At 42.3% G+C, this 13720-nt stretch overlaps 1 protein-coding gene across 4 annotated transcripts in view; it reads right to left on the bottom strand.

Moving 5' to 3' along the window:
• Positions 1 to 347: 347 nt before the first annotated feature.
• IL7R (interleukin 7 receptor) overlaps positions 348 to 13720 on the bottom strand; it is a 40077-nt gene continuing 26704 nt past the window's right edge. For 2 of the 4 annotated variants that reach the window (XM_024981295.2, XM_024981294.2), the window contains exons 4-8: positions 9434 to 9591; positions 7201 to 7369; positions 5421 to 5514; positions 4430 to 4505; positions 348 to 4020 (exon numbers count right to left, since the gene is read on the bottom strand). In XM_024981295.2, the coding sequence (XP_024837063.1) occupies positions 3517 to 4020; positions 4430 to 4505; positions 5421 to 5514; positions 7201 to 7369; positions 9434 to 9591 (1001 nt within the window). In that variant the 3' untranslated portion in view covers positions 348 to 3516. Of the gene's footprint in view, positions 4021 to 4425; positions 4506 to 5420; positions 5515 to 7200; positions 7370 to 9433; positions 9592 to 13720 lie in introns of those variants that run through there. The other 2 variants (NM_001205887.1, XM_059878728.1) reach the window with 2 other exon arrangements.

Here is a 13720-nt window from a genome sequence, read left to right on the forward strand (position 1 = left end):
TGAAGTGATGGGACCAGATGCCATGATCTTCATTTTCTGAATGTTGAGCTTTAAGCCAACCTTTTTACTCTCTTCTTTCACTTTCATCAAGAGGCTTTTTAGTTCCTCTTCACTTTCTGCCATAAGGGTGGTGTCATCTGCATATTTGAGGTTATTGCAGATCCTCAACAAATTGCTAATTCATTAATTTACAAATGAATGGCTTAACTGATGAAAAAAGTTTCCTATGAAAACCCGAGGCCATAAAATGACAGCAAATGACCCTGCTGTGTCTCCAGTGGCTGAGGAGAAGTGTGGCCCATTCTAGTTAGCCTTCTATTCCTATTTCAGGAAGACAAGGGCAGACATAGAGAATTCTGTAGCATTTAATTAAATATATGATTGTAACACACATTGGATACATGTAATATACTTAGCAGCTCTGCAGAATGTTTGTAATGCATGTGGAAGTACACAGTCAAATCACAGACTTTCAGTGTAGTGAACAATGGATATTTTATGGAATACCTTTAAAGAAAAACCACTGGACTGGCAGAAATGCCATCCAATCTGCATCATTCTAGCTATCTGATCACATATGTTCACCATCTTCCTGGCCAGTTCCAAGTCTTGTAGTCTCTCTTGAAATGCTCTAAAAACACAAGTATGTACATCAGAAACAGGCCATACCTGACTTTTCTGAAGCCAATTCCCCTGAAAATCAGAATGAAGGTAAAGTGTCTATCGGGTAAGCCAGGGTCTTCTAGCTTCAGATATGGTTGTTTAATTGACCAATTTTGCTGCCTAATTATCAATTTTCATTTCATGCTGTAAGAACTAACAGTTTACATCTCTGATTTATACACTGTCTCTGACCAGGAGTTTTTCTGTCTTAATGAAATCCCAAAGGGGGTTGGTCAGAACAAATTTGCCATCTTACATTATACATTTTCCCTGAGTACATAATCAAGCATTAGCAGCAGTTATGATTATAAGAGTATGATACATAGATTTTATATAACTCTGGTAACAGAGACATTCACACACTGAATTCAAATGATAATCTACATCAAACAACATTAAAACATTTTAAAGCTGGAGGGAACTTGATCTTCCTTGAGACCTCTCCCTTTCTTTCTTTGAGAGGTGATTTATTTACATGAGGGATACAAAGTTACACCTTCCAGTCCTGACTTGACATGTAAGGTTGAGTAACTTACCTGTCCTGTCCATGTACTAGTTTTCACATAAGGCAAGATAATGATAATAAGTAAATAGGACCTCTGTGACTAAGGTGCAAGAGGGCTAGCTTGTGAGGTTTCCTGTGATAACCTGTTCCTTGAGACTTGGTTCACATTTCTCCAGAAGGTAAAGACCCCACGTCTACCTGTTGGCAAATGTCTCCTGCTCACATGCCAGGCAGATTCTGCTTTTCCTCCACACAGATGGGCACCACTTCTTGTGGCATTTTCCCTGAAAATGTGCCTTCCAACATGGCACTTTAAACATGCCTCCATTACAGCATTTTGTGTTATTATAACCACTCATTTTTTAAAGCTACCTTTTATTAGATATTTAATGGCAGGGTCCCAATCTTGTCTTTGATCACTGTGGCTGGCACAGAGCAAGATTTCCATAAATACATACCAAGAAAACTAAATGGATAATGCTTATGGAAGTGTTTTGAAAAATCACAAAAGCACTGAGCAAATCTAAGGGATTATGGGACTATAGTCATTACTACTGATTCAGAGAAAAGGCCTTGGAAGGCACAATTCTGCACTGATCTGATTATCATTAGGGATCTAAGCCAAAGATAAGGTCTATTAGTCTACTATTTAAAACTCCCTTCAGAGACATCACAAAATAAAACCAACACAAAAATTAAAAAAAATTAAAAACACTTAGTCTCCTACCCAAACAAACTGAAAACAGAACAAAAAAAAATGCAAAATGTAAACAACAACAAGGACCAACTTCCAAACAACAACATCGATCTTAGACCAGTGTCCTTCTTGGTCTGTGTACACCCAGTGTCAGGGTTTGTTGGGGGTGGTCTGGGGATCTGTTAAAAGGGATCAACTGCACTCCCCTGAGTGCTCTGCTGTCTTGGCTTGAGACAGTCTCTAATTATTTATCTGGACCAAGAAATGCAAGAGGACACACATCATATATTCTCTAAACCTTCAAGAACATGGCCACAATTGGCTTATGCGCAGCATGGGCTTGTAATTCCTTCTCCCTGAAGTTTTTGGCAGCGTTCATACTGGTTCATACTGGTAGAAATTGGGGACAGCAGGTGTATTTGGGTTGGGGAGTCTCTACACGCAGAGGAGAGTTTGCCCTGGCTCGTTGCTCAAATACACCAGTGTTCAGAGTCAGTAAGAGGTTCTTCCATTATCAAGGGAGGCCATTGGGTGGGAGGAGCAAGAGGGTCCTAACAGTAAGTAACAATAGAAATTCTGGGCTTCTAGTTGATTCTCCTTTAAGCACTTGTTAAGAAAAATGGAATAAAATGGGCTTTGTAGCTTTTTGTAGACATGGCCAGGTGCGGTGCTTCATACATCATGAGACCATTCCTCCCTACCATCTTCCTTGTAGCTCTTTTAGTTCCAGAGACCATAGGTCCCCATTTTCCTGGGACATTTCACTTTACAATTATTGTCCTGGAGTGATAACATACAACTTTCCTTTTCACTTGCAAAAGTGACCCAGTTTGGACAATACATTATACCAGGGGTCCCCGACCTCCATAATCTAATGCTTGATGATCTGAAGTGGAGCTGATGTGATCATAACAGAAATAAAGTGCAAAATAAATGCAATGCACTTGAATCATCCTGAAACCATTCCCACCCCCACCGCATCATCCTTGGACAAACTGTCTTCCATGAATCCAGTTTCTGGTGCCAAAGAGGTTGGAGACAACCACATTATAGAGTGACCAGGATCTAGGTGAAGCTTGGCACTGGAGAGTAGGACAGTCCCTGACTGAGGAAGGCATATGACTTGGAAGAGACTCCAGTTAGATTCCTGGGCAGCAAATCTTGATTCTACCTCTTGCTGAGTGGGGAACATGGACAGATTAATTTAAGCCACAGTTTCATCATCTGTGATGCAGGGAATGATGCTAATTGAGCCCACCTCCCAGGATTACTGTGAGGATGCAGAGAGACAAGATGTGCAGAGCGAGTAGCACAGGACTGTGGACATAGTGAGTCCTGATCATGGTATCTAACATTCTGTTCTCCTTTCCCTCTTTCTTCCCTTGCTCCCTTTCTGTCCTCCCCAACTCGCTGCATTTCCTCCATCCTTTCTTTCCCTCTTTCCCTTTTTTCCTTTCTGAAAGAAATGAATCATTGCATTGCCTGAATCAGAATGCCCCTGTCTCCTGCCTCCTACCACAGAAGTGCCGCTTCAGAATCCTGTGACCACATAGAGGGGTCGAATTCAATTTGTTTGTTTGTGCTGTGGGAGAGAGTGGGACTCAGTCATCTTCGTTCATCATGATGGTTCTGATCTTGGGTTTCTTACAACTCATTGGTTTTGGTAGAAGCTGGACATGGTGACATAGGCTTCTTCTTGACTTGATCCCAAGGAAGTGAGGATGGGCTGCCCCTGGGCAACAGGGTTCAATGTCAGGATTCCGGGTTGGAATGGAAACGGAGGGGGCAGGGAGCTGTTTGTAGTTCCAGGTCCGAGGAGCAGGTCCTGGTACACTAGAGGTCTGCTCTTGCCACCTTCCCTGCCATTAGGAGACCTGGAGGAGAGGAGCCCAGGGGCATCACACACACTGGCATTCCCAGCCAGGCATCTGAATGGTGACTCTCCTCTGAAAATTTTAGGGGTAATGCCTGCTTGCTCGGAGGGCCAGCTGGGACCCTGCATCCCGGCTCTGAACCTCTGCTTGTCACTCTCTTCTGGCTGTGGAGGAAGAGGGTCTTGCAGGAAGCCTTCTGCTTCATCTTTAGCTTGAATGCCATCCACCTTATGAATCTGGCAGTCCAGGAAACTTTCAGGATTGAAACTCACATTCAAATTCTGCATCAAAAAAGAGAGAAGACATTAAGACTGCACCAGACAGATATATCACCAAATGATCTGTTTAGGAAAAGAGCTAAAGAACTTTCTGACAAGGGTTTACAGGGAATGTCAGAGAACTACCCACGTTCTAGCTGCCTCTGCCTCTGGAGGTGTTGTGACATTTCAGCATCTAAAGTGACCACTTGCCATGCCCTCCATCCCTGGGGGAGCCCAGGAAATTCTGAGACTTGTATTGCATTTTAGCTTCCTACTTCTAGAAACCTGCCATTGGCATCATTTGAGGGACTCTAGTTATCTGATGCACAAAAGACCAGCACCTGAGGTTCAGCCTGTCCGAATCCTACAATGTCATTCTTGGCTATTGGGATGCTTTTGACAGAGTGACAGAAGTATCAGAAGCACTCACTTTTTTTGGTTTCTTGCACAGTTGTTCCAGAGTCTTCTTATGATCAGGGAGACTGGGCCATATAATAGGTTTAATTCTGAAATAAGAGGACATGGACAATAAAATGAAGGAGTAGGGAGCAGACACATGAATCTTCCCACTTATTCTGAGCTAGCAGTCAGAAGAACAGATTTTTTCCCTTGGCTCTGCCACACTATGTGGATGACCTTGAACAAATGACCTGCTTTCTCTGGGCCTCAGTGTCACATTGGTCCATGGAGAGGTTGGACCAGAGACCGTGGTCAGTGATCTACTCTGTGAACAAGACAAGAACAATATACCCCTGGGAATGAGCCCCAGAGAAAAGGGACAATGAGACTCGGCAATGGTGTAGCTGTGAAAGTAAAATATGATCTGCTCATCTATTTTCCACAATAGGCATTGTCATTTTACTCATCTCTTCACTGGTAGCAACTCCTCTGTGCTGATTTTGGTGGAAGAGAGATGTATTTTCTAAGTTGCCCAGGGAAATTGCTTTAGGTTGGTACTTTCCAAACTGGAGTATCTTGGGGATGTGTGACACTCTGAGGACATCTTGCCAAGACATTAATAACCTGATGGGTCGTGTCTAAATGATGAAACAAGTATGGCCTTCTCATGGGGCAGAAGGCAAAAGGGCCTTGAGTTTGTGTGCTGAAGACTTCAAAAACATCTGCCTTTCCCAGGGTGCCTTCGCTTGCACAAACATTCTGGAGGGATGACTCTTAGTCTCTTAGGACACTTTAGCGGAAAGGTTTGAGGGGAGGGCTTGTCTTGTGTTCAGTTTATATATTTTTACCTCTTGTGAAATTAACTATGGAAATTCACCAGTGCCTGAGGATGAGGATGGGCACTGTAATTCCTGAAATACCTTATTTCCCTTTGTAGTTTTCTTATCCATAAACAGGATTAGAGCTCTGTCTGAAATCCCAAATAACCATAACCACTCTCTTGATTAGTAAAAGAAATTCACCTTTTTTTCCATAAGACACAGGCCAGAGTGACCATCAGAGCCACAGAGAAGAAGCTCAGAATGCTGATAGTTAGTAACACAGGATCCGTCTCCCCTGGAAGGCAAGGACAGATCTTGGTTAGTAGTTGTTAAGCATGTGATGGGGAAGACTTTCAGAATGCTTTGAATTTATTGAATAACTTGAGCCCATTTAATATTTCTTAAAAGTTGCTTTTCAGTAAAAAGGATGATGTACTGGCTTTTATGGGGGAATTTTAGCTTCAGTAAGTGGCACTGTTGCTGAAATTCAGCCTCTGTTTACTGGTGCTGAATAGAAACACGGAGTGTTTTGGGTGAATTAGAAAAGATAGATTTTATTGTTTTGCCAGGCAAAGGGGGTCACAGTGGGCTAATGCCCTCAAGACTATGTGACCTGCCTTGAATGGGAGAATGAGAAGTCTTATAGTAATCAAAGAGCAGAACATGATCAGCTTGTGGACATTCTTCTGATTGGTTGGTGATGAGGTAATGGGGAGTCAGCATCACAACCTTCTGGGTCCAATCAGTCTAGGATCTATGTTCTGGAAGTTGGCAGTTTTCATCTGGTGGAGATCTGTTTCCTGTTAAAAAACAACTTGGGAATGTGTGTCAGGGCTTTACCTGTATCTTTCAGGAAACTGTGAGTTGCTAATTCTGCTGTGTGGTGGATTTGTAACCTAAATTGTTTCCAGTTCACCAGTTCAGCGGCTTCCCAGGTGGCTCAGTGGTAAAGAATCTGCCTGCCAATGCAGGAGACATGGGTTCAATCCCTGTGTTGGGAAGATTCCCTGAGGAGGAAATGGCTACCCACTCTAGTATTCTTGCCTGGAAAATCCTATGGACAGAGGCACCTGGCAGGTTACAGTCCATAGATTCACAAAGAGTGGGACATGACTGAACGTTCATGCACATCCCAGCCCAACAGCAATTTTATGTTTCTACATCTTTACATGTGCCAATTGTTAACTCTTGAGTCAGTCTTTTACTTCAATAGACAAGGACACAGGGGCTTGTACACGGTTTCAGCACTGACTTAGGTGACCAGGTCCAGAACAGCTGTTACTTGAAATTTAAAAGGGATTCAGCATTAAAGATAGAAGCACCCCCTGCCTGACTCCCACCATCATGAGAAAGAAGCTACAAGCGAGGGATAATAAGGGGATGCTCTTCCCTAAAGTGGCTTCAGAAATTCCCAGGGTGATGAGAGGAGGCTAGTATGGCAGAGTAGTCCCGCTCACCCCCCAAAGGGAAGGTATATGGGGGGGTGCTTTGGGTTCCCAATGGTCTGCCTGAGCTGTGTTCTTTGGCTCTTGTGGATGTTCTCAGTTCTTAGACCCCTGGGATATCTTCATTCTTCTAGAAAAAGAGGCATGGGAAAGCCACATCAGCCTACCGATCTGCCATCTGCAAAGGTATTCCCTAGAAGGGCCTTAGAGATATGGGGCATTGGGATCCCAGTCTGAACTGGTAAAACTAGAGGCAGTGGTGGTGTTTTTGTGCAGAACAAGAGGCTCCCAGGAGCTCCTAGGGACAGTAGAGTCCTGACAGCCTGTATCAGCTGAGCAGCTACTAACAGTCCTACTCCCACTCTGTCTGCATTCTTCACAAAGGGGCAAAGACGGCAAGTCATTTTTCAAAGAAAGTGTAAGAATGCCCTCTGGGAGTCCTAACTTGCGGGTTCAGTTCATTTTCTGGCTCTCACTGTCACTCACACACTTTGACAGGTAAAGTACAGGGGGAACAAGTTCTAGTCATGTCTCACCTGTGCCGTTGGTCTCCGGAGTTCTAAAGTGGAAACTTGGACTCCATTCACTCCAGAAGCCTTCAAAATAGTTGGCGTAAGGGATGGACCGAACTTTAATCTCATACATGGCATTGGGTTGTAGTTTTCTCTGTAGGAGTGTCAGCTTGGTACTGGTTAAATTCACACGCTGAGGAGCAAAAAAGGCACTACATTTTTAAGGTGGAAAAAGAGGCGCTGGCCATGTCTCCCAAATCATTCTGAGCTGAGTGTCTTATGTCATGTGGGCACTCTCTTGAGGCTGTCTCACATTAGTTAGACAAGGGCTCTAATGTGGTGGGGTCAGCAGCAGAACTGGGGCAGAGCAAGCATGTGAGCTCACAAATGATGCTGCAGGTGGTCAAGGAGGGCAGTGAGGCAATGGGTCTCTATCTTTATTCAGGTGAGTTGGGCTCTCCCACTTGGGTATCAGTCACTCCCAGGCTCCCACCTTACTTTCTATACTCCAGTATCTTCTTTTTCTTTCTCTCCCTTTTCATATCCCAAGGAGAGATGAAAGGGAATGGTAAGATTAGTGAGCATGAATCATTTTCCTCTGGAGAGATGTAATTTCTCATTATGAACAAATACAGAGACACAGTCTTTCCAACACCGCCTATCATCCTTAAGAGGAAAAAGTGCTCTATCAATTTGATGGGGATGAAGTAATGCCCATTGTTATTTACTTTTGCATTTATTGGATTGTTAGTTTTTTTATACTGATTTAAATGATATATTTCCTATTTCATGAGACATTTCCAATTTCCTTACTAATTTTTCTATCATCCTTATTTGTCCTTTTCTCAATATTTTATAAGACATCTTTATATTTTTAAGAATACTAACCATCTGTCAGTTGTATGTGTGGTAATTTAAACCTAATTTCTAATTTGCTTTACAATTTTGATTATTGTATGTGCTGATACTTATAAACACTTATTTTTATATAGTTACATATTTCCATGTTGTGCTTTCTTTTACTGCTTTTATGCTCAGAATGTTCTTCTTCATCTTAGGATTATATAAACATTTATCCATAAACTTTTTAGCCTGTTTGGAGTTTCACTTTTACATGATTTCTTTAAATCATCTTCTATTTTAATTTTTTTGTTATATGGGGCAAGTTAAGCATTAAACTTAATTTTTCCCAGTTAACTGATGTCCTGGTACCATTTATTCAGAATTATTCCTTTCTCTGCTTTCCCACTGATGGAATTTTCAGATAAACGCCAGAAGGGGACAGGCTCAAGGGCTCCTACTAGTTTGTGTGTGTTGTGTCAATGGAGATAGAAGGAGGTCTGGGGTGGGCATTACACTTATGGAAGTAGTTTATAGTAGCAAATTGCAAACACAAAAGACTGATCATGGCCTGAGAAAATAAAATAGTATGGATAAGTAGGATCTCTTTCCCCCTGAGAAAGCAACTGTTATCTGTCTTCTGTCAGTGTGGTACAAAAAGGATGAAAGTTAAGCCAGTGACTCCAGAGGAACCTGAAGCCCTGAGACCTTCTAATTCTCTTCCATTTTCTCCTCAATACAGATTGTGGAGCCAGTCAGACCATTTCAACTGCAGCGACTCATGGAGTCTAAGTAACCCTCCAGCTTATAAGGATGAAAATTAAGCTGTTATTTCAAGGATTTAAGAACTCAGACTTGAAAAAATTGAAGGACATATTGCATCTCCTCTCCTACTTACTTCAGGCTGTTTCCACAACTCCATCAAACCATATCGTGGCTACAATGTGATGACTTGTCTTTCTTTTTATTTTTTTTGCCTGGTTTGCCTGTGAGAGTTGTGCTAAATGTGATTCTTTTTCAGGCTCCCAAATAGAGAGGATGAATGTGGTCTCAATCCATAATGGTTAATCATTAAGAAACATTATAAAGACAAAAAATAGGGCAAGGGAAAAAATGAGAGCTAGGACAAGAATGCACCAGAGAAGATTCAGTTTTTGTGAAGCCTAAACCTTTTACACTTTGGGGAGATTTTTTAAATAAAAGTTTCATTTCAAGCATAAAATTTCTAGGGACCTTTCTCAGGTAAAGGTACCTCTGAGATTGTAAAATACATAGCATTAAGAAGTTCCTATTTTATAGTTTTATATATTTTATAGTTTTTATATACTTTATTCTATACATATAACTTACTTATTAAGATACTTTTATACACATCTGCATAAATTTTACAATGCATAAATGTAGTTGACCTACATACCATCCAATTATTTTCATTTTTTTCCTGACGGTAGGCTACCTCATGTATTAATACTTTCACATACTTCTTCTGCAAGTGTGATGTATTAAATGTCACCACAAAGTCATTTGCTCCCTCACGATAGACGACTCTGACGTCAAAAGGAGCCTCAGGTTTAACTGGAAAGGAAAAAGAAATAAGGTCATTCTATAGGGTAATCAAGGAAACAATTAAAATTTTTAAAGTTCATCTACTCTGAAAATCACATTCCTTTCTTGGGTCAGTAAAAAACATTTCTTATTCTTCCCGGTTCAAAGCATGACTCCCTTGCAGTTGGGTGTGGTCTTGTGAAGGATGTGGGTGGAAGTGATGTGTACCATCTCCCATCCTGATCCAGAAACCCCACATGCATGACTACCTGCTGGATCCCCTTCTGCTACTTGGCGTCATAGGTGGAAGAGAGTGGAGCCACAGGATGAAGGAATCCTGAATGTCGCTTGAAGGAGCACCTCCCACAGGTTAGAAACACCCATTTTGGCTCTCACATCAGCAAGAAAAAAACTCTATTGGAGAAATCTGTTTTAGGGCTTATTAGTTACAGTTGCTGGTACTGATTTTATACGAAAACACATTCTCTTCCCCTTTTGAGTACTAGAGAACTTGTTACCAACTACCCCAAAGCAGGAGTATTTGAACTTTGAGTATTCATTATTCCAATGAAACTGGGGGCCTTATACACCTAATCTCAGCTACATGGAAGCTGGGTGTTTGCATCCCAGCCCTGGCTCATAACTTTCAGTGTGACTTCAGGCTGCCCACTCCTTCAGTCTTGTTTGCATTAGCTCTAAGTTCCTCTCTGGCTTCTTCCTTCTGCATACCTGCCTAGGATCACAGGCATTAGATATGAAATGTTGTTGGAGGAAGAGGTATTATTTCAGGTTGAACAAATTCTGAGAAAGGTACTGAAATCCTAGGAGTGCATGTCTGTCAGGCTACCTCCCACCCTTGACTTGGGGCTTCCCTATCTTGACCTCTTTGCTGGTCTTTCACCAATGCCTGGGAAGTTAGTTGTCTAGGGATGGGACAGCTACTTGTTTGAATGGCTGATTTCAGACAGAGCTTGGGGGTTGCACAGGTTAAAATCTAACCTAAACTTATTGCTCGTGAGAGAGTGTGTGTTCATCACAATTTCACTCAGTAGATTGAGCTGGATTTCAGGCTATGTGAGCTGGGCTTTAAGACTGACTTACTGACCCATTAAATGAGCTCACATGTTGAAGTTTAACTCTCTTGTCATAATCACTTGCTTGTAGTGGTGGTTGCCTAAGTGTTTCCAGCCTTGATTCCCCTAGACGTACTGAAAAAGAGGAAGTGGTTCTTTCTTTACCCTTGGATATCTTGTGCAAGAGCAAGTTTACTCTTTTTTACCCTCAGAGGTACTATAAAAAGGCAAGATATCCCAAAGGGAAGCAGGAGGAAAGGCAGTGGGTGTAGAGAAACAGGCCAACAGAGAAGACTGTCAGCCCCCTGACACCAGCCAAGCCAGTTCCTTCTTGCCATTCAAGGCAGTGATTAAAAGTCACATTCTCAACAAAACCTCTGATACCGAATTCCTTGCCTCATTCCCATCTCCCAAGGCCTCTCAGTAATGGAAGAATTGAGAGAAGAACAGACCAATGTTGATTATACACATACTCAGTGTCAAGTTTACTTACACCATCTCGTGTCAATGATTACTCAAAGCCACTATTGCTCAGTCGTGTCTGACTCTTTGCGACCCCATGGACTGTAGCCTACCAGGTTCCTCCATCCATGGGATTTTCCAAGCAAGAGTACTGGAGTGGCTTGCCATTTCCTTCTCCAGGGGATCTTCCTGACCCAGGGATTGAATCCAGGTCTCCCGCATTGTAGGCAGATGCTTTACCGTCTGAGCCACTGGGAAATACCCTAAGCCACTATACTGATGAGGAAACTAAGAGGTTAATTAGCTCCAATAAGAAGTTCCAGGCCCTAGTTCAGATGAGTTGAAAGAGAGTGTTAGTCATTGAGTCATGTCCGACTTTTTGCAACTCCATGGATTGTAGCCGTCAGACAGCTTCTCTGTCCATGGAATTCTTCAGGCAAGAATACTAGAATGGGTAGCCATTCCCTTCTCCAGGTGATTTTCCTGGCCCAGGAATCAAACCCAAGTCTGCTAGGGTGTAAATCTAAATCTGTTTCATTCTGAGTCTCACTCTCCTTCAGTTGATTTATTTTTAATAAATTTTTATTTATTTTTTTACAGTAATTCCTTATTGATTATCTATTTTAAATAAAGTAGTGTGTACATGTCAATCCCAACCTCCCAATCTATTCTTCCTCCTCACACTTCCCACCTGGTGACCATAAATCTATTCTCTAAGTTCATTCTGTGAGTCTCTTTCTGTTTTGTAAATAAGTTCATTTGTATGGAGAACAGTATGGAGGTTCCTTCAAAAAGCTAAAAATAGAGCTACCATATGAGCCAGCAATCCCACTCCTGGGCATACATCCAGAGAAAAGCTTGGTTTGAAAGGATACATACACCCCAGTGTTCATTGCAGCATTGTTTATAATCAAGACATGGAAGCAATCTAAATGTCCATTGACAGATGAATGGATAAAGATGTGATACATATACACAATGGAATATTACTCAGCCATTAAAAAGAGTGAAATAATGCCATTTGCGGCAACACAGATGGCTCTGGAGATGATCATACTAAGCGAAGTAAGTCAAACAGAGAAAGACAAATGCGTGATAGCACTTATATATGGAATCTAAAAAAAAAAAATCGATACAAATGAACTTGCTCTCCTTCATTTAGCTTTCATTTCTGTGCCTCACTCTCTCCCACAGGCTTGCTCAGGCTCTCCCACACAGGTCTGCTTCTAGCCTCAAGGATGCATTTGAGCAAAAAGATGTTCATTCCTCAAGCAACATTTAAAAAACTTCATTTATTCTTGACACAACCTGAACTATTATATCAATTTACCTTGACAAGAAAAGGAGAGAAATAGAAAACTGTCCCTCCAGACATACTGGGGGCTCACACCCAGAGAAGGGAGTGTAAGTGACAGGGCAGCTGGCTTCTGGGGAGCTGGGCTCTGGGGAGTAATCAGAAGCATCCAATTTCAGTTTAGTTAAATGACAGTTCTAGTAAAGAGATGTCACATTAGGAACCAGAAGAAGACGCTACAGGGGAGACATGTCTTCACCACCACTCATCCTTGCCCGGCTGTGCTTTCTGAAGCCCTGAGGTGCTCATACCACCCCTTCACAGACCCATGCTACCAGTGGGGTGCACATGCTGTCTCTGCCCTGGCCCCTCAGAGGAGGCAACCGGTCAGGTTTGCTGTCTGCTGGGTGGCATGGAATGTGGACTTCTAAAATCGCTGGGTATATGAAATTTGGGGGCTTCCCAGGGGACAGGGTGCCATCAGGAGCCTGGGAGTGTGCCCTGAGTGTTCATAGGCTCTAGCTCTAAGAGGCCTGTGAGTCCTATGAGCTGGGTAGGTTTCTGTAGGAAAGGGCTCTCCTCTGGGGTTCCAGGACTCTGGCACAGGACAGAGTCTCTGCCCTCTCTGCCTGCTCTCCAGGACTGAACATGGATTTGCAATGTAAATGGTGAACCTTTAGATATAGTGCCCTGTGCACAAACCGAACATCCATCCATAGAGGCCAAGCCTCCAAATGACCAAAATGCAGCTTGCTTGTGTCCCAGACTCAGAGACACCCAGTCATGCCACCCATCTGAGGCACTCACACTGGTTGTGTCTACAGCCTCTTTTCTACTCTACTTCTGCTTTTTCACATGATGCTTGTTCACACATGAAACTTCTGTGTTCACTCTTTATCATCTTCCATCTTAGTGGTACAAAGCTGAGAACTAGGCTCCAAGTTTCTCTTTGTCGTCTCTAATGACTATTACTCCCTTACCTTAATTTTCTTTCAGAAGGGTGAAGGGAGGGGTTGCAAATAGGGAGAGACAGAGCCATAGTATTTAAAACCAGCAAAAATAAATAAATAAATAAATAAAAAGGCACCCTTCAATCACTTTGAATAGTTTCCCCCTACATGTGTTGTTTCACTTGTCAATTTCCACAGGCAGAATGAATACAAGAAGTTAGGATTCCATTGCACCAACATATCAAAACTGGCTTAGACATTTCCCCTCCACCAGGGTATCTCTGAGGTTTTGAAGAAGAACCTTAGTCACCTCAGTGTCATAAATCTGTAAGTAATGGGAAAAAAACGTTTTGTGTCTATACTCCCAATCTATCAGGTTG

This window comes from Bos taurus, chromosome 20 (genome assembly GCF_002263795.3).
Source record: "Bos taurus isolate L1 Dominette 01449 registration number 42190680 breed Hereford chromosome 20, ARS-UCD2.0, whole genome shotgun sequence".
In the NCBI taxonomy this organism is placed as follows: domain Eukaryota; kingdom Metazoa; phylum Chordata; class Mammalia; order Artiodactyla; family Bovidae; genus Bos; species Bos taurus.